At 37.3% G+C, this 20,254-nt stretch overlaps 2 protein-coding genes across 2 annotated transcripts; both read left to right on the top strand.

Annotated features, from left to right (window-relative positions):
- The first annotated feature begins 1,124 nt into the window (after window positions 1-1,124).
- Window positions 1,125-11,542, top strand: LOC148414089 (plastin-3-like). The gene is made up of 16 exons (XM_088431671.1): window positions 1,125-1,225; window positions 1,974-2,042; window positions 2,342-2,493; window positions 3,360-3,489; window positions 4,525-4,657; window positions 4,861-4,942; window positions 5,866-6,031; window positions 6,172-6,311; window positions 6,515-6,610; window positions 7,050-7,236; window positions 9,053-9,131; window positions 9,239-9,356; window positions 9,616-9,749; window positions 9,850-9,973; window positions 10,858-10,982; window positions 11,061-11,542. The coding sequence occupies exons 2-16, from the start codon at window positions 1,982-1,984 to the stop codon at window positions 11,191-11,193; spliced, it is 1,860 nt and encodes a 619-aa protein (XP_088287797.1). The 5' UTR covers window positions 1,125-1,225; window positions 1,974-1,981; the 3' UTR covers window positions 11,194-11,542.
- A 541-nt stretch (window positions 11,543-12,083) lies between these two features.
- LOC148414090 (wee1-like protein kinase) lies at window positions 12,084-20,197 on the top strand. The gene is made up of 9 exons (XM_088431647.1): window positions 12,084-12,459; window positions 13,626-13,828; window positions 13,909-13,957; window positions 14,957-15,129; window positions 18,098-18,366; window positions 18,441-18,521; window positions 19,062-19,147; window positions 19,661-19,831; window positions 20,076-20,197. Exons 1-9 carry the CDS (start codon window positions 12,109-12,111, stop codon window positions 20,166-20,168), a joined length of 1,476 nt encoding a protein of 491 aa, XP_088287773.1. The 5' UTR covers window positions 12,084-12,108; the 3' UTR covers window positions 20,169-20,197.
- Window positions 20,198-20,254: the final 57 nt, after the last annotated feature.

Consider the following 20,254-nt stretch of genomic DNA (forward strand, 5'->3'; position numbering starts at 1 on the left):
CACTCTGACAAGATTCAGCAGATCACTGTGGGCTTGGGATAAAACAAGGGAAAGAGGAGGTATGAAGAGAGTAGGGATGAGGAATTTGTGCGTGTGGAGACTCGTAGAAGCAGCAGCGAGACCATCTTACAGTGAAGAGAATTTACGCAGTGTAACAACAAAATTGCAAAATGTGTCATTGACAGCTTTTTCAGACCTACATTAGCTAACATACACTCAATATTTTTGCTAAAAACTGCAGATTTCAGCAATAATTTCTACAACACAGAATTAGATGTACCATACATAACCAAAAAAAAATCACTGAATGTAAATGGGTGTGAATGAACAGTTAATAAAGGATACATTTGTTTTACCATAATTGGTTTTTAAGGTAGTGCAAACTAGCAGTAACACAATCTATTGTCATAAAATTACAAGTTTAATTATGATGTTACAGCTTGAAAATAAACCAAAAAAGGAAAAATATACAGATTGTGTTATGACTTCACTAAAAATATGTAAAAATTCTAAATTCATATAGCTATACAGCACTTTTTAACTCATGCAAAACCTCCCGAATAAAGAGTCAAGCAATTCTGTATTCTTGTAATGGAATTGAAGTGGTCTATTTTCAAGGTAATTTTTTTCCCTTACATCTGGGGTGGCCAGTGACCAGAAAAAGGGGACCCCAGCCACCACATTGCTCTGCCCCTGAACAATGACATATTTGTAAGTTTTTTATATGTTACACCCATATGAGTTTGAGATACAAAGTAATTTAATAGTTTAAATTAATAAATGTGTGTATTTTCGAAAATAAAAACATTGTGTTCCAATCTATTAATAATAAATACTCAAAAGTGAACTACAATATTCCTACATTTCTTCCCACCACTTGAAATAAACAATGCTACATGGATAAGTTTTATTTCCATATTTATGTACTTATTTATTTACTATTTATTTATTTATTCATTTAAATACTGTATATGAAAATTTAGCGTCCGAACGTAACGACATGATGCTTTCCTTAGGCGCTCGCAAATCTGATTTTTGCTGCTGATGGGAGAAAAGACGGAGGGTGCGGTTCGATTTTGACAAAAGGGTGGCGCGGGTGGGCGGAGCTTACAGTTCTCGCCGGGCTGTGTCGGCTCAAGAAAACGGGGAGCTTCCTCAAATCGACACAACGAGGACTTCTCTCCCAGGGGGATTGGATTTTATTCAATCACTTTGCGGACTTCAGGTAGGAAGAGAAGCTTTTCTTTCGTCATTCTCGTAGGACGCGTTCCATTTCTCATTTAACGGTCCAGTTTAGCGAGATACAAAACGGAATAAATTATACATTTTTTTTAATGTATTCACGTACGTTTTCTTCCTGTCGTTTTTGTAAAGATCTGTAATTCTTACACTCCTACTGTGTAAAATAGATTGAATAAACCGTGGAGTTTAACCTGTATTGACTAAGGTGCGGTATTGTATGGTATGGTATTTTCAATGATAAACTGCATCGTCATTGTCAACGTGGATGTGAAAATCAGGATCGGGGTTTAAGATATACGTATCATGTGGTGACAATTTGAGTACGTGATACCAATTAATTGTGTTCATTGTGCTAATTCGATGACGTTTGGGCAACTAAGTGGAACACAAAATTGATTTGTGAAAAACGGAGAATATTAACGTCGCTATATTTAATTGATTTAACCTTAAGTGCAGCCGGATTTTAGAAAAAAAAAGTAAAATTACATTTAGAGAGTTAAAAAAAAAGTGTTCCACCTGAAGCAGTGCCATCTGGTGGAATTAAATATAAATTTGGTCGCCGCAACCTGGGATGGGCCTCATCTCATCAGTGAACCGAATGAGTGCAAGTGGGGTAAAAAATACAGATACTAGATCGTAAACTATTTTGCATTCCTCACCATGAAGTACACTGCATGCTTACATCTATTCCACAGTACCTATGTAATTATATCTTTTGCTTGCTTTGTAAGGTATCACAATGTCAGAGCAGTTAAGTACTGAGGAAATGGAGGAGATCAGGGAGGGCTTCCAGAAAGTGGGTAAGTAAATCATTTGTGTATTTTTTTTTTCCAGGGCATATTGTTAATCAGTTATGCTTAACTTTGGGTAAGAAGGAATTACATAATTTAGCCTAACAAGACAAACTTAGTAGACAAGGACAAGCACAGACTGGCCCATTTGAGCTCGAGTCTCAAATTGTTGCAGGCACAATTTTTTAGTGTAGCTATGGACACATTAAAAATAAATAGGCAAACGTCATCCAAAAAAGTGTCAAATAACAAAAACATGTAAATGCTCTTTACTTGTGCTTTTTGTTCTCATTTCCTTCCATCTGAAGACGTAGATGGCAATGGTTACATCTGCGTCAAGGAACTTGGGGATCTCTTCCGTGAGGTCGGTTGTCCTATACCTGGTTACCGGATCCGTGAGATCATCCAGAAACTTGACCGTGATAAAGACAGCCACATCAACATTGATGAGTTCGCCGCTGTAGGTAACACTAACTAACTAACTAACTAACTAACTAACTAACTAACTAACTAACTGAAATGGGGAATATGAAACGTACTGCCTAAATAACTGATGCAGAGTATAAAGCCTCATAATTAACTGTAATGGGGATATATGAAGTCTCATAACTAATCAATTGTAATGGGGAATATGAAGCCTACTAACTAACTAACCAACTGTAATGGGGAATATTAAGTCTACTAACTAACTGTAATTGGAAATATGAAACCGACTAACTATGATAAGAAATATGAAGCTTCATAACTAACTGTAATGAGGTTAATGAAGCCTCATAACTAACTTGAATGGGTAATATGAAGCCTACTAACTAACTAAGTAACTGTAATTGGGAATATGAAAATAATGAAGCCTCATAACTAACTAACTGGAATGGGGAATATGAAGCCTACTAATAACGACCTAACTGTGATGGGAATAGGAAACCTCTTACCTAACTAACTAACTAACTAACTAACTAACTAACTAACTAACTAACTAACTAACTAACTAACTGTGATGGGGAATATGAAGCCTCATGAAAGACTTGAGTTTTTTTGCCCCTATTGTGGGAATTTTTCTTTTATAGATGCAGTGGAACTTTAATTTTCATTGCACAAGTCTTTAACTCTAAACCAAGAGCACCAACTAGAGGAGTAAATAAAAACTGGTTCATGAGGCTTCATTTTTGCATCACTTACTAACTACAGAACTTCAGAAACTAAGGAAATCCTAAAGCTAGCCATCAAATAATGTATTTAATGTCAATGAAGACTGCTGTCTAAAAGCGAATAATTTGAAAAGTTGAATTTGGTTCCGAACTTGTGTGTCTTTGTGGACTCGTTCAGATTTTTAAGGAAATGAAGGACGACCGCATCGCCCAAGGGTTCAGAAAGGCTCTCAACAAGAAGGAAGGCATCGTTGCCATCGGCGGCACCAGTGAAATCTCAAGTGAAGGAACTCAACATTCAATCTCTGGTAAGAAAGAAACACATCTCTTGCTCTAGCATTTTATTTATTTGGCTAAAATAAAACCTTTATCATCACGTCATTTTGCAAACTGAAAATGGCGTCACAGTTGCTCAGGTAACGACTAATCAAGGCTCATCTGTTTGTGGTCATGTGACATTGGCAAGCTGAGCCCTGATTGGTTCTTATTTGAGCCCTGGCAATTTCTGATGTCATTTTTAGTTGACAGCAAGTGGCAAAATGTGTTTTTAAAGGTAGTAAATGTTCTGGGTAATTTTTCTTCAATCAGTGCCAGTGACAATGAATAGAAATATTTACTTCTTAACGGCCAGCCCAGTGAAACTGGATCTTTGAGGTCTATAGCCATCATTGGCAGTGAACGAGTTAAGTGGCAAATCCATCTCAGGGTAACTTGCTGTCGACTGAAAATGACATCACAGTTGGTCAGGTAATGACCAATCAGGGCTCACCTGTTTTATTTTGACAAACTGATCCCTGATTGGTTGGTATCTGATCCCTTTGTAACTGTGATGTCATTGTCAGGCGACAGCAAGTTGCAAAATGTTTTAAACGGTATTAAATGTTTTTCCACAAAATGGCAGATTGCCAGTTATTTTCTGTAAGTATTTTTTATTTTATCAATGCCAATAATATAATATTGAATAATTAAGTCATTAACTTCCAGCTCAGTAAAACTGGATCTTTGACACCATGGCAGTGAAAGAGTTAAGCAGCAAATCCATCTCAGGGAGTGACCACTTTACCACTTGCTGTCCACTGTCAATGACATCATAGTTGGTCAGGTATTGACCAATCAGGGCTCACCTGTTTGACTTTGGCAAGCTGAGGCCTGATTGGTCGTTATCAGCAACTGGCATGTCATTGTCAGTTGACAGTAAGTGGCAAAATGACCACCTCCTGAAATTAATCGAAACAGATGATTTTTAAAAAAAAATTTTAAGAACATATTATTATGTATATATGCATATATATTATGCTAACAAAGATTTTTGACGGTATTTCAACTTTCGCCATGTCTTCCAGAACAGGAGCGCTACGCCTTTGCAAACTATATCAACTCTACTCTGGAGAAGGATCCAGACTGCAAACACGTGCTGCCAATCAACCCAGACACCGGAGCTCTCTTCAAAGCCCTGGCGGATGGCATCGTACTTTGGTACATTTTTAATGAACATATAAGTATAGCAGCATAATTTCAAATGATAGCAATAGTAGGAACATTAATATTTCATAACCAATAAGTGGCAGATGAAAAGTCTTGTAATTGACATTACCTAATGTGTTCAAGTAGGTTTTTTTTTTTGTCTGTCTTTTATACCTTACCATTTATCATTTTGTACCTCTAATTTGTTTGTGCAGCAAACTCATCAACCAATCTGTTCCTGAGACCATTGATGAGCGAACCATCAATACGAAGAAACTGACTGCATTCACGACACAGGTGGGGTGATTGTTTGGATTGTTTCATTTGGAATTGCGTTAATCCCTTTGCAAATTAAAAAAAAAGCAGACATGGCAAATTTACTGAGTAGTTGTAGTTGGGCAAACCATGCGCTAATAGCTTAATGATCTGCTGTAAATTATTAACATGCTGTGTCTTATATATAAATAGCTTTTAATGCAGCTAGTTTTTTTTTACCATAACACACATCATACAGACGCACACACACACACACATATATATATATATATATATATATATATATATATATATATATATATATATATATATAAGCATTTTGTGGATGCAGAAAAAAAAAGAAAAAAGATTTAAAGCAGTGTAGTGCTACCCGTGTCCAATTTCTTACATTTTGGAAAGACATTTAAAGTGCTATCTCTACGTGTATTTTATTCCAGAAGATACACCATATATCATCATCTGTTTTATTTCTGCAATTACATTGCTTCATGTTCCAATTGATCTGCTCTTAATTTCAAAAGGAAAATGTAATGTAATTTCGGTCCATGGCATTAAAATCGATTTGCTGATACCAGCAGAAACTCTTGTCTTCACAAAAGAGTATAACAGTTTTAAAAAACATTTAACAGAAAATTTATTTTAATAATGTATGAGATGTACCGGACTATAAGCTGCAGGTTTTAATATCAGATATTTACGCAGGAAAATGGTACATGGAACGTTTTTTTATTTTGTTTCAATAGTGCCTTCTTCTGTCTCCCTTCGTTTACTGGAAGATTGCCCTCTAGTGACTAGTAAAAAAAAAAAAAAAGTGCAGCTAGGCCGCAGTGTTCAAAGCGTGAGAAAAAAGTAGCGGTTTATAATCCAAAATTCACTGTTATCATTTTCTTGTGAAATTAAATATTTTTTCTTTTTGGGATTGTCTTTTAACTCCTCACAAACAGGAGAATCTTAATTTGGCTCTGAACTCCGCCTCGGCTATTGGCTGCCAAGTTGTCAACATCGGAGCTCAAGATCTGAAAGAGGGAAAACCTCATCTGGTCCTTGGACTGCTATGGCAAATCATTAAGATCGGACTCTTTGCTGATATTGAGTTGAGCCGTAACGAAGGTACTAACACAGACATATTATTGTTTGATTGGCTGTGGATATATTCCAGACTTGATAAATAACACAAAGCCTACAGCAATCCTATTTGACTAATATTTCATATGTTTGCTGTCTATTAATGCTTTTTATCATATGTACAGCGATTGCGGCTCTGCTGGAGGAAGGCGAAAGTCTGGAGGAGCTGATGAAACTTAGCCCAGAAGAGTTGTTGCTACGCTGGGCCAATTTCCATCTGAAGAAAGTTGGCATGACCCTGACAAATTTTTCAGGAGATATTAAGGTTAGATAACATTAGTGCTATGCAAAATTTATCACTGCAATTTTTTTCTTGAGTAAATTCCATGCATTACATTCAAAAGAGCACAGACCAAGGCTGAATGGCATTAATTTTCTCATCATGAGGCATGCAAAATAGAAGGATTGCATCTTAATTTCAGATTTTTTTTTTTTTTTTTTTTTAACTTTCTCTGTTACTGTGTGCAGGACTCCAAGGCATATTTCCACCTACTGGAGCAGATCGCTCCAGATGGCAGCAAAGAAGACGTTGAGCGAGTGGAAATCGATATGAGTGGACTTTATGTAAGATGACTATGCAAATCTTATGTGTTCAAACGTTAATTTACCAATTGACATCATCTATTGCGTGATGAATGGTGCAAAAAATGTCAATGTATTTTTCCGTACATTAATTCATTCACTGCCAGCCCAGTAAAAACGTAAAAACAAATTGACGTCTAAAGTCGTCAATGGCAGTGAAAGAGTACACATAATGGGCTCTGTTTTTATGACCGGTGTGGGAGGCAGGTTGGATCTGATGGTGGTCATTTCCCCTTAAAAAAGGTAGGCTGACGGAGGAGGGGGAGCTCCGCCGCTGTGGGAGTGATCACAGCCATATTAAATCTTGACCAATAATAGCAGCACATTTTAATGCTTTGCACTAGTTATGCACCAGATTCTCGATTGGGGGGGGACTTTGTCTCTTCTGTATCTTTACAAAGCGATAAATGTGTGCCACCAGGAGAAAGATCTCGCCAAGCGAGCTGAGCTGATGCTGCAGCAAGCCGACCTTCTCGGCTGTCGACAGTTCGTGACGGCTACCGATGTTGTCTCGGGAAACTCCAAACTCAACTTGGCCTTTGTGGCCACGCTCTTCAATAAACACCCGGCGCTGACAAAACCAGAGAACCAAGACTGGAATCTTGAGAGTAAGAATCGTTCAAAAAATTCCTGATAGACGGTTATTTGTTTGATTTCATTAACTTGTTTACTTCCAACATCAGCGATAGACATCAAAGATTCATTTGTTGGGTGTAATTATTCTACTTGTCACGAGTGTGAATCAAACTACGGCTTGGGGCCATCTGCGGCCCGCCGTCCACATTTTTGTATTTTGAAAAGTAGTAAAAAGGTTTGATGCAGACAAATCTTAGAAGTGTGAGTTAAAAAAAAAAACCTCAACACCTTTTAACTCTTTCAAGTGCCAAGCATTATTGGACAGCCACTATATTTAACATTTTCACTCACCTTTCAACTCCAACAGAATATTGTGTGCTATGTCTATATAAATATGGTTGCTGCCATATAAAAGATTGACTTCCATTCTTCAGTTAGAATTGATGTAGGTAATATCTGTGTGGAAACACTGCTATCCAATGGTCACAGTTATCACAACAGTGCTCAATTGTTTTATATTAGCTAAGTTTTAGTCAAGAATGTCTGCTGTTCTTCATTGAAAAAAAATAGAAAAACAATTTGACCCAAATTTTATTATTTTTTATTACTGTTATAAAAGACAAAAATTCTCGTCCATGGCAATGAATGAGTTAACAGAAAACCTTAACGTATCATTTTTTTAATAACTACATATGAAAGACTGTTTAATCGCTTGCTTTATTGATTTTTTTTCGCGTGTAATAATCTAAAGTAAAAAGAAAAAATATGGCCCATGTCTATTTTTTGAATGTCTTGAATGCCCATGTCTTCTTCAAAGACATAAGTGTGGACATCTGTGGGCAAAAGAAATGTCTAAAAATGACTGTAAAGTAACAGATTACTTTTAGTACTTTACTACCTAAAGTAAGCACGTTAGTACTTAATTACCTAAAGTTTTCAATCACTTGATTACCTGTAGTAATTTACCTTAGTACTTCATTGCCTATCAAATATTTTAGTACGTTTTTTAAATATTTATTTATTCACTTTTATTATTGTTGCCTGATGTGTAAATGAGGCCCCCACTGTCAGCGAAAATGAATTTCCCTATGGGGACCAATAAAAATAAAATCTTAAAATCTAATTACCTAAAGTACTAAATGACCTATCATTTAACTACCTAATGATTGATTACTTTAGCACTAAAGTAATTTAGTACCAGCCATTTTTAGAGTCTCCTTTTGCCAGAAACAGTACCTGGGTTTGAAAGTCTCCATTTAAACGGAAAAATATTAGTCGGAAAATGTTAAACGGAATTTTTTTTTTTTTTGGTTAACTCATCCAGTGCCATGCACGATAATTCTTGTCTTTTTAAATAGTAATGACAATGATAAATCATAAAATTCTGATCAAATATGTTTTTGTTTTTTTTTAATGGAGAGAAGCTGACGCATTTGACTAATGCTTACCAAAAATAAGCCAATTGAGCACTGTAGTGCTAACTGTGACCATTGGATGACAGTGTTTCCCCACTTACAGTACGACACAGCTGTTACCTACTTGCAAGTGTAACTGAAGAATGGAAGTCAATTTTTCAATGGCAGCATCCATATTTACATAGACATAGCACACAGAATTCTGTTGGCCTTGAAAGGTGAGTGAAAATGCTAAATATACTGGCCCTCTAAAGCTTTTCTTTTCCACTAGCTCTTGGCACTGAAAGAGTTAAAGGAGTTTAAAAGCTAAAGCCCACTGATTGAATTGGTCAACTGAATAATCATTCAGGACTACTCAAGACATCATATACTGTACTTGTACTATAGTATACTGAGAACCACTGTTTTTTCCCTCTACTCTTGTACATATAAGGTGAGACCAGAGAGGAAAGAACATTCAGGAACTGGATGAATTCTCTGGGAGTCAGTCCTCGTGTTCACCACATTTACGGGTCAGTTTCTTTACCTATAAATTTGCTTCCGCAAAATGTCACATAGATTTCCATAGCTCTTTTCGAGACATGGACATCTAACTTTGTGCGTCTGTGGTTGAATACAGCGATCTGCAGGATGCTATGGCTATTCTCCAATTATATGAAAAAAGCAAGGTGCCTGTGGACTGGGATAGAGTCAATATGCCTCCATTCAAGGCAGTTGGAGGAGGCCATTTGAGAAAGGTAAACTTCAATCAGAACACATGAACACTTAAAAAGATGAAGAGTTTAGGAAGAGGAGATTTATTTGTTTTATTTTTTGTTTTTACATTGTTGCCAAAGTGCGTCTTAACTTAGAAAATACCAGAATTTGACCCCAAAATTAAGGGTGCATCTTATATTGGGAGAATTATGGTATTTGTTTTCCAGACTTTCACAGATCTCGTCTAAATCCTAAAAGAAAAAAAAAATCCAGAACACTTCACATGTGTTTCTCTGGCAGATAGAAAACTGTAACTATGCTGTGGCGCTGGGGAAAAAGGAAGCCGGTTTCTCCCTGGTGGGAATCGCAGGACAGGACCTCTATGATGGGAATTCAACTCTCACCCTTGCGCTGGTGTGGCAGCTAATGAGAAGGTCATTTATTATTCATTTTTATCATGAGCAGGACTTTATGTATTGGCGTCCTTAGGTCAAATTCCAAAGCAAATAAATGTCATTTTTGTCCCTAATTCAGGTACACGTTAAATCTGCTGGAAGACCTCGGGGATGGAGAAGTTGCAGGAGAGGATTTAATCATCGCGTGGGTCAACAAAACTTTGTCTGAAGCTGGCAAGACCTCTTCAATCAAAAGCTTCAAGGTAAAATTTGTAAATACGAGTCAATACATTCTTAAAGGAATATGGAACTTATTCAGCCATTTTTACAAGTAAAACAATAAGTACTTTTCACAACATTTTTTCCATTTGCTGTCGACTAAAAATGTCCATACGAACTCAGATAACGACCAATAACAACTCACTTGTTTTCTAGTGTCGGTCATGTCACATTCACAAGCTGAGCTGTGATTGGCTGATACCTGAGCGTTGCACACGTTTGATCTAATTTTCGGTTGACTGCATATTGCAAAATTGTTTTTACGGTATTAATTGTAGATGAAAAAATATTTATTGGTAGTTTGCAAATTATTAACAAATTTGAACTTTTTACTGCCAAAAATGGCTCTGTGAGTGTATCATCCCTTTAAAGTAGGTGTCTCAAAAAGAAAAACGTACATGTTTTCACTAACTTGTTGCTCAAAATCAAACAAGCAAGCAATTAAACTTTGTGTAATATAGTAATTAAAAGAAAAACTTGAAAGTTTTCGTTGAGTAAAGAGACAAATTATGATTTTTTTTTTTTCATATGAATAACTAAATATTTTCATTACTTTTTCTATTGTATTACTGGCCATATCAAAATGTATTGCTAGTATATATTGTGGGCCTCTAAAAAGTATAGTTTGGCCCATAAATGGCCCTCTGGTCACAGTTTGGACACCACTGCTTTTAAAGTTGAATTACTGCATGACAAGTAAGTTATCAAATTATAGACAAAATATTGACAGTTTTGCTGCTGTAAATGGCTAAAAAAAAATCCCTGGCCTATCTTAAAAACAAAAAGACAAACGATATGTTTCTCCCAATTGCGTACCAACAAAGTGTGATACTGGTATTTTAAGATTATTATTGGTTTTGTTCTCCAGGACAAGTCACTGAATACTAGTCTTCCAGTTTTGGACCTAATAGACGCCATCCAACCGGGAAGTGTGAATTTTGAGCTGGTTCAAAAAGGCGATTTGACAGAAGAGGACAAACTCAAGAATGCCAAGTATTTTTTATTTTCTATCTTGCATTTAACAATCTAATCTGTGAGCGTCATTGTAATTTTGACATCTCCCTGCACTAGGTATGCCATTTCCATGGCAAGAAAGATCGGTGCCAAGGTCTATGCCCTGCCTGAGGACTTGGTGGAGGTCAACCCCAAAATGGTGATGACAATCTTCGCTTGCCTGATGGGAAGAGGCATGAAAAGAGTGTAAAGGAAAGATGGACTGTTCTGTTGGTTCTGTGGAAGCCAAAATACAAACATGGTGTCAATTTAGAAGCTTACGTTTTTTTTTTGTTTTTTTTTTGTCCATTTATAAATCGTTATTTTGCGGGCAACATAGTGCCGGTGTAGTTTTGGACTCCGAGGTAGTGTAGCTAACAAGATCTATCCAGTGTATGATGGGGAATGCTGTGATTTGACTGCGAGTGGGGATACAATAAGCCTGTTTAGAAAGAAATTAATATTTTTTTTTCCATACATCTACAAGGGAATTTAAGACTCAAGTTGTTTTTTTTTAGGTAATGAAGATAGGCCATGTTTTAATAAAACAATGCAATACAGTCTCATGTGTCGCAACATAAATAATACATAATTTTACAATAATGAGGGTACACTTATTATGAAAATTGCGGCAAGTGATTGGTTTGGGAACAAACCGAGTCTTTTGAACGACTCTTCATCGTAAACAATGGGACTTGACTCTTTTTAAAAGAGCCGTTCATCCTGCTCTTCATCCAACTCCGTCACAAAATGAGCTATCTTAACATATTAGCCGCTAATAGTTAACACCACACAGTTGTGTTTTTGTTTGTTTGTATGTTTTAATTTCTGGGGCAAGCGGAGAGAAGAGGAAGGGCGGAGCAGATGAATCTTTCGTGAAGGACTTGTCCCTTTAAAAGTCAAAATCTCGTAATGGCGGCTGTAGTCCAGGCATAACCACTCGCTAGATGGCGGTAGTGTCACATTTACCATCGTCAGCTGCCAATCAACCAAAGTAGTAGTCAAGCGAGACAACTGATTGGTTGCGCATCTTGACGTAGCCAACAGTACGACTCACTGATTGGCTGCACTTCGTGACGTACTTAAAAGGTGGCGGTGCTTTGAAACACACTTTGATGAAAGACGCATGCGGCATAAGATAAACGCTACCATGGAGATAACACCGAAACCCATTCGGCATCCTCGAAAGAGCGTTCCAGTGCCGGACCGACGAAGCGCCGCCGTCAAGCGGCTGGACTTTCGCAGCAGCCCCCTGAGGAGCCACTCGTGCGGGGGTGACGAGGTCAAGATGTGGCCCCTGAGAAGCAGTGGATACCCAAGTACGGTTCTCTTGACCACATGCTCCACTCCTTCCAAGAAGCCTTCGAGATTCTACGACGACTCGCCGGAAAGAAGGTTCTTACGAACCCAAATTTCTAACAATCGTTGCAAAAATGTCAGGAGACGAAGACTTTTCGACACGCCGAGGAAAGCAACGGTTTGTATTGGCCGTTAAAGGTATTATTGTACGTTGCTTTTCGTTGTCATTTTTGCCTACGGTGTCTGTTATTTAACGGTTGAAATTTAAATTACCTTGTCAAAATCGACTGCCAAAATGATGGATAAATTATTTAATCTGAAATAGTTACCCTGAAAATCATTTGTATTGAATCTTTCAATTATAATCCATGTTTGTTTTTTTTCATTTCGGCACATTTTAACGTACTTGCGAACGCAATATAAGCCAATTAACAAATTATTCAGTGAATTGTCTCTATTGTGAATACAAATGTTATGAAAAATCTATCCCTTGGCAATAAATCAAATTAGATTATTTCGTCATTGAAATGTGTACGATTAGCTTGTGAGTTTTTTACATAAACTCTTTCAGTGCCAAGCGTATTGGAAATGGAAACCTCTCGAGGGCCAGTAGATTTAGCATTTTCACTCCCCTTTTGAGGCCAACAGAATATTGTGCGCTATGTCTATGTAAATATGGGTGCTGCCATTGAAAGATTGATTTACATTCTTCAGTTCTTGCATGTAGGTAACGGCTATGTTGTAAGTGTGGAAACACTGTCATCCAATGGTCACGGTGCAGTGCTCAATTGGCTTATATTAGGTAAGCGTTAGTCAGTTTGTCATCTCTCTATAAAAAAACAAAAACATTTGACCAGAGTTGTATGATGTATTATTGTTATTACTATTTTAAAAGACAAGGATTCTCGTCCATGATACGGAATGAGTTAAAATCACTAAGGTGACCCACAAGGGAGAAACATTCACCCCAACCATACCATATTCAGAGTGTTAATAGCTCTAGCAAAAAAAGCTGTTGTAGTTATTATTGTTGTCTAAACATTTTGCACTGGAATTATTCTTTGGGAAAGCAAACTTTTAAAATACATGTTTTTTTTTTTATTTGTTTATTTAAACTTTCTCGCGGTTCTCAAAAAAGTGTACTTTTTTAACACCATTACTGACTGCACATGTAAATAAATCTGAATCAAACTTAAGTACTTGACACAAGAAAAACAGAACACATTTCTTTTCAAATACAAAGCGAATTAATTGGACCAAATGGCAAGGTTTTGTTAAAAGTTGTAAACATTGCACGCTTTTATTTTGTTTCCATTAGTGATGCAATTTGCTTTTTGTGAACAGAATGTGTTATCCCCAGTGAAGACCTGCAGCCTCACATTCCCTTGTCAGAGATCTCTGTTAAAGAATAGAAAACCTCCAGCAAGGTCCATCATCACAGAGGACAACATCATGAAACCTCAGGTCAACTTAAATCCATTCAGTCCCGTCTCTTTTCTCGTCCAATCTCCTCCACTGCAGAAGAGCCGGCGAAAGAGAACACACGTGTATGTGCATGTTTTAGATTTTTGCAGATCAATGCCCTTCGTCACACTCCACTTTAAAAAGAAAACTTTTTTTTTTTCAGGTCTTATGAAGAAGACAAGAACGCAAGTAATGCTATGGGAGACTCTAAGGTAAATAAACTTTAACTGAAGGCAGTAATTATAAAATAAAATAAAGGACTGACTATCTGCCGATGTTTGGCCAATGAGGCAGTATTTGTTGATATGCGTCAACATGCAAAATCTCATATACCGGTATTAGCAATGTACTGGATAAACTTGAATTATCTTGAAATTCAAAGTGTCCGATTTGCTTTTGTTGACTTTATTAGTGTGATTTTGTTTTTTATTTTCTTCAAGTAGAGGGCATTCTCATTTTTAAGGTTACATTTATTTAAGGAAAACTGTTTGGAATAAATGGGATAGTTGCAGAAAATTGCTTTTGTTTGAATTGTTTCACTTGGTTTAGGCTATTCTAATATTTCACACTAAAAAATACATAAAAGCATGTTTCTTTCCTGCTGATATTGTATTGATATCGGTATTGGGCAGTGCTCTAGAGTCTAGACCAGTGGTTCCCAACCTTTTTTCAGTGATGTGTACCTCCTGTGAAAAATATTTGAGCCAAGTACCCTTAACCAGTGCAAAGCATTTTGGGGTTTGAAAAAAAATTTAAAAGAGGAAATTAAAACATGTCATCAGTGTTTGATTTATTAAACTTTACACTCTTTCAAACTTCATTTGTATTGGTCCACAAAAAAATATTAACCTCTTTGAAGAGTGTCCTCTTTTGGATAATAGAAGCAATCTGTAATCAAAAAGAATGATATATATATATATATATATATATATATATATATATATATATATATATATATATATACAAAAAATTCACAAAAAAATAAGGTATATGAAGCAGAGGTGTCTGAACCTGGGTTAATGCCAGGCTAATGCCTGGGGGCATTAGCGGCCTGCCATCCAAATGTTTTGAGGCCCTGCGGCATTGTTAAAAATACATTTTGAAATGGCTTGCAATTCTATAAGAAAAAAGTAATAAAAAGTTTTGATGGTTAAAAGGGTGAAAAAATCAAATTTCAACTCACGCAATCTTTTTTTTTTTTTTTTCACCAGAGATTGACTACACTAAGGAACGACGCAACGTCCCGCTATACCTCAGAGTTCCTTGAGCTGGAGACAATCGGCACCGGGCAGTTTGGCGCTGTGTTCAAATGTGTGAAAAGGCTGGATGGCTGCCTCTACGCCATCAAGCGGTCCAAGACTCCATTAATGGGATCCGTAGATCAGTAAGTGTAGCTTTCAATGTCCTCCTGAGACACTGCCTTGACATTTGTCTTTTTGTTGCATTCTCCATTTTGTCTCTTAACTCCAAGATTTTACCCAAGTATAAAAATATCTGTTACAAGCTTTGTAGACAGTAGTAATTAATAATTAATAAATACAATTAGAAAATAGTCTAGTAACAGAATATATGTTTTGGAGGATTATGTGAATTTCAAGACTTTATTCAAGTGCCTGTTCTGTTATAATTTGTTATAAGATTTGTAGAAAATATCTGACAAAAACTAAATAAATAGGAAATAGTCATGGTCACACTTTTTTTAATAGAGGATTTTATGTAAATTTTCAAGACTTTACTCAAGTAAATATCTGTGACAAGATTTGTAGAAAATAGTAAATAAATGAAAAAAATGTCTCTGTGACAAAATCTAGTTTACAGTGCGATTTTATTTTAATTTCAAGATTTTTATCAAGTAAATATCTATTACTAGCTATGTAAGGAGTCACTAAAACACAACGTAGAAATATGTTTCTTCATGTTCCAATTAATCTGCTCTTAATTTGAAAAGACAGAAGAAATGTTAATATAGGGCTGCACGATTATGGCCAAAATAATAATCATGATTGTTCATCATGTTTAGTCAAACATGTCTATTTATTGGCCTTGTTTTAAACAAGCAGCATATAAACAAGACTTCAAGACTTCTAACTTACAAATAATAATAATAATAAACTAAAATAGATAAAGTAAATAATAATTAAAACAAATTCACCAAAGACATAGCAAATACTTGCTGAGTGCAAACCAATGAAAAAAATTGCATCTTCCTAAAAACCAAGCACATTATTTACTTTGAGACAAATCTTAATCAATTAACAGTCAAATTGTCATTTTTGGTCATTTCAAATGGAATGTTTTCCAATTTTTTTGCCAGTCGGATTTTTCAAAATGGGTCTGAATTGACAGATAGCATTGTATGTATTCGGAATCAGGTAAGGAACTCAATGCCATTTCACACTGGTAAACAATATACAGTCAGCCCCCGGCTTACGAGCACCCTGTTTTGCGAACAATTCGCCTTACGAGCGTGGATCAGGGAGATATTTGTCCTCCGCTTACGAGCAAACCTCTCGCCTTACGAGCATTCCGACAAACCAGCCATTGAGTATGAAGAAATGTTCTCGCCTAACTGCGTCAACATATTCAGCAGTTGCGTCATCTACAATCATTAACGGATACTTGTGGCGGTAACGTGAACGCTATTGGTCTTACAACCTCACACTGACTGTCTCACTCACGGTGTCTAAATATATTACCATTTAAGTGTAGTGTTTGTACAGCTAAAGGGAAAAACAGCTGACATGAAATTAAATGTGCCGATTGCAGGACAAAGAATTGTCATTGGTTTAAATGTGTGTTTTTTTTTTAATTAATTGTCAATACATTCCAACCGTTTAAAAAAAAGTGCGAATAATTATCAGTCAGTCAAGGAGACGCCAATATGCTATTGGTCGATTAAGGTCACCCGGTCTCACTCACGGAGATGCTATTGGCCGGCGTCACACGTCAATCACAGAAATGCCGATATGCTATTGGCCGAACGCCTTTATCTAGCTTGATGGGACAGGATGGAAGAAAGTAGAGAAAATGAGTGAAAAACGGAATGTTTTGAAGACTTTGCAAACTTTATCTGTTAGACATAGCTTCTAAAATTACTAGCAGCGGTAAAGGAAGAAATAAGAGGATGATGTTTTAGTATCTCCGTGATTTGCACCATGACTGAAAGAGTTACGGTAACACTGTAAGACCAATAGCCTATCTGCGTTGCCATATTAACTTAAGACGTTAATCTCTGCACCCTGTTACGGGTGGTATCACAGTGCTATTTAATGGTTGCTTGACAAAACTGCATGTCATGTTAGTCGGCGACCTCCCGACATGCTTTGGGACAGCGCCATTGTTGCAATTCTGTGAGTTGAAACCAACAGTTAACTGACGCTCGTACAAGCTATAAGTGTGGTGCCTAGTTAATACAACACACTCAACCTCCCCCCCGCCTCCACCCAGCTCAATTCACGTCGGGAAAAACAGCTGACATGAAATTAAGTGTGCCGATTGCAGGACAAAAAATCGTCACAGGTTTAAATGTGTATTAATCAATAAGATGTCAATACATTCCAACCGTTTAAAAAAAAAGTGCGAATAATTATCAGTCAGTCAAGGAGACGCCAATATGCTATTGGTCGATTAAGGTCACCCGGTCTCACTCACGGAGATGCTATTGGCCGGCGTCACACGTCAATCACAGAAGTGCCGATATGCTATTGGCCGAACGCCTTTATCTAGCTTGATGGCACAGCTGGTTGGGATGGAAGGAAGTAGAGAAAACCCTGACTGAAAAAGTTACTGTGACACTGTAAGACCAATAGCATATCTGATTTACCGTATTGACTTCGAGCATTCATCTCTGCTCATCTCTGCTTATCTCAGCCCAAGTCACGTCTTTACAAAGGTAAAAGTCATTTTTCCTTTGTATTTGTTATTTAATGCAACTGTAAAGTAGATTATGTCACTCAATATTAATATATGTATACAGCGTGATGATCTCGGCTTCTGCGCGCGTTGCACGCATTCACGAATTAACATGGGTTTGGATTGCCCGCTATACGAGCAATTCGAGATACGAGCGTAGCCGCTGAACGGATTAAGTTCGTAACCCGGGGGCCCACTGTATTAGGTTGAGAAAAGCAGAGGCTTTTCTCATGCAAACATGAGAAACATTGCCCCCTGGTGGTAGGATGACAACGTGCTTGATTTGATATGTAGTGTCAGCTTTTTAAATGTTAATATAGCCGAGGATGAGCTTAATTCATCGTGACATCCAATATTGTGATCGCGATTAAAATTTAATATATATATATATATATTAGATGACTAAATCTATTCCGATTGTGATCATTCTTCCCACGCAGAAAATGGGCCATGCGAGAAGTGTTCGCCCACGCCGTCTTGGCCCAGCATCCCAACGTGGTGCGTTACTACTCATCCTGGGTGGAAGACGACCACCTGCTCATTCAGAACGAGTACTGCGATGGTGGCACACTGGCAGATGTCATCGAGCGCAACCGGAAGCGCCGCGCCTACGCGTTTGAGGTGAACCTCGGGGATTTGCTGCTGCAGGTTGCGCGAGGCCTGGAGTGCATCCACTCCATGTCGCTGGTGCACATGGACATCAAACCCAGTGAGTTTGAGTGGTTGTGCAACAAAGGATTGGGTCAAAAATGGAAAACTGATCAGCTTGATTTTGTTTCCAAGGCAACGTCTTCATATCCAAACAGTCCAGAAGTTACAGTGACGAGGGTGACATGCTGATCACCAGCGTTGACTACAAAATAGGTTTGTCCCATCTCCTCCGCTGTTATTTTATTAACCTGTGTGGCATTATGTATATACTGTTTCTTTTCTTGCATATAAACTATATGCAAGAAAAGTATAGGATTTATGACATTGATTTTCCTGCGATTTTTGCAACATTCCGTTGAGTGGCGGTCAAACTGTTAGCAAACGGAAAATTCTTTGTTGACTGACTCAAGACAGTAGGTGGCGGTAGAGATCAATTAATGGCTATGGAGAAAAATGCAATCTGTATCGTTTGCAAAGGGAGCACAAGGGTTATGCATGATTTAGCAAAGAATGCAATTATACACACACACACACACACACACACACACACACATTAGGCAGACTTCATTCATGTCTGCCTGAGGCGCTGGGCGCTTGAACAGTTAAAGGTTTTTGTGCAGTGTGCAATGACATATCCTGTACGGGCCCATATTTTTATAAGACAGCTGCAATAGCCAATTGACCCATAAAAACGCCTACAGCACCATAAAAATGATATGTTTACATCAAAAACAAGTATGTGTCATTTTCCAGGTGACCTTGGTCATGTGACACAGGTGAACAGTCCTCAAGTGGAAGAAGGTGACAGCAGATATCTGGCCAATGAAGTTCTGCAAGAGGTTTGTCATTGCTTAATTAGAAAAAAAAAGATGGAAAAATGAAAAGACGAACTGAAAAATGTACATTTATTAACTTATTTACTGCCATTGACGATTATAGATGTGTGTATATATATATATATATATATATATATATATATATATATATATATATATATATATATTCCCCCCCCACTGGGCAGGTAATGTTAATGCATTAACACCCTGTTTTTCTTTTGTTGGACTACACTAACTTACAACTTAAAAAAAAAAAAAAAATGGGAAAAGTTCACATTTATTAACTGCCATTGACAACTACAGAATAGACAGCTTTTCATTTTCAGTATTTACTTGGCCAGCAGTTAATGCATGCTAACGACTTACATCTTACAATAACTTTAAAAAAAAAAAAACCTTTGAGAAATGTGCACTTATTAACTCATTCACTGCCATTGATGACTGTAGAGGTCTTTTTTATGTTGTTTTTACTAGGCAGGCAGGTAATGTGCTCACATCTTGTTTTTTCTTTTGTAGGATTACACCAATTTAAAAAAGGCAGACGTTTTTGCTCTGGCTCTGACTGTCGTGAGCGCCTCGGGGGCAGAGGCGCTGCCCCCCAACGGCCACAAGTGGCACAAAATCCGACAGGGACAGCTGCCCACCATTCCACGTGTGCTTGCGCCAGAGTTTCTCAGTCTTCTTGAGGTGAGTGCTGTGATTTTTTTTTTTTTTTTTTTTTTTGTACTGCCCTGTGCCTCAGCATGTTGACACTATTTACGTAGATTATCTTTCTATTCTATGTTTTGGCCTTCAGGCAAATACTTTTGATCCATTTCTACCACCTTCTGGCCACTGGTGGTAATGCTCTAATCGCTTACCACCAGTGTATAACCTGCATGCCTCCCATTTGATGTTCATTCATAAATTATGTGCCAATTTTGTTTTTCAGACAATGATAAACCCTGATCCAACGAGACGGCCTTCAGCCTCCGACATCATCAGACACCCACTAATCCAGAGCTCAGATAGATTGATGCTGTGAAACAGAATATCAATAAAACTCTTGTATGACGTTTGAGTTGCACATTCTTGCACGTGTGTTGGACAAAAACAACCATTACCATTTTT

Source organism: Hippichthys cyanospilos, chromosome 13 (genome assembly GCF_059441005.1).
Source record: "Hippichthys cyanospilos isolate Australia breed blue-spotted pipefish chromosome 13, RoL_Hcya_1.0, whole genome shotgun sequence".
NCBI lineage: Eukaryota > Metazoa > Chordata > Actinopteri > Syngnathiformes > Syngnathidae > Hippichthys > Hippichthys cyanospilos.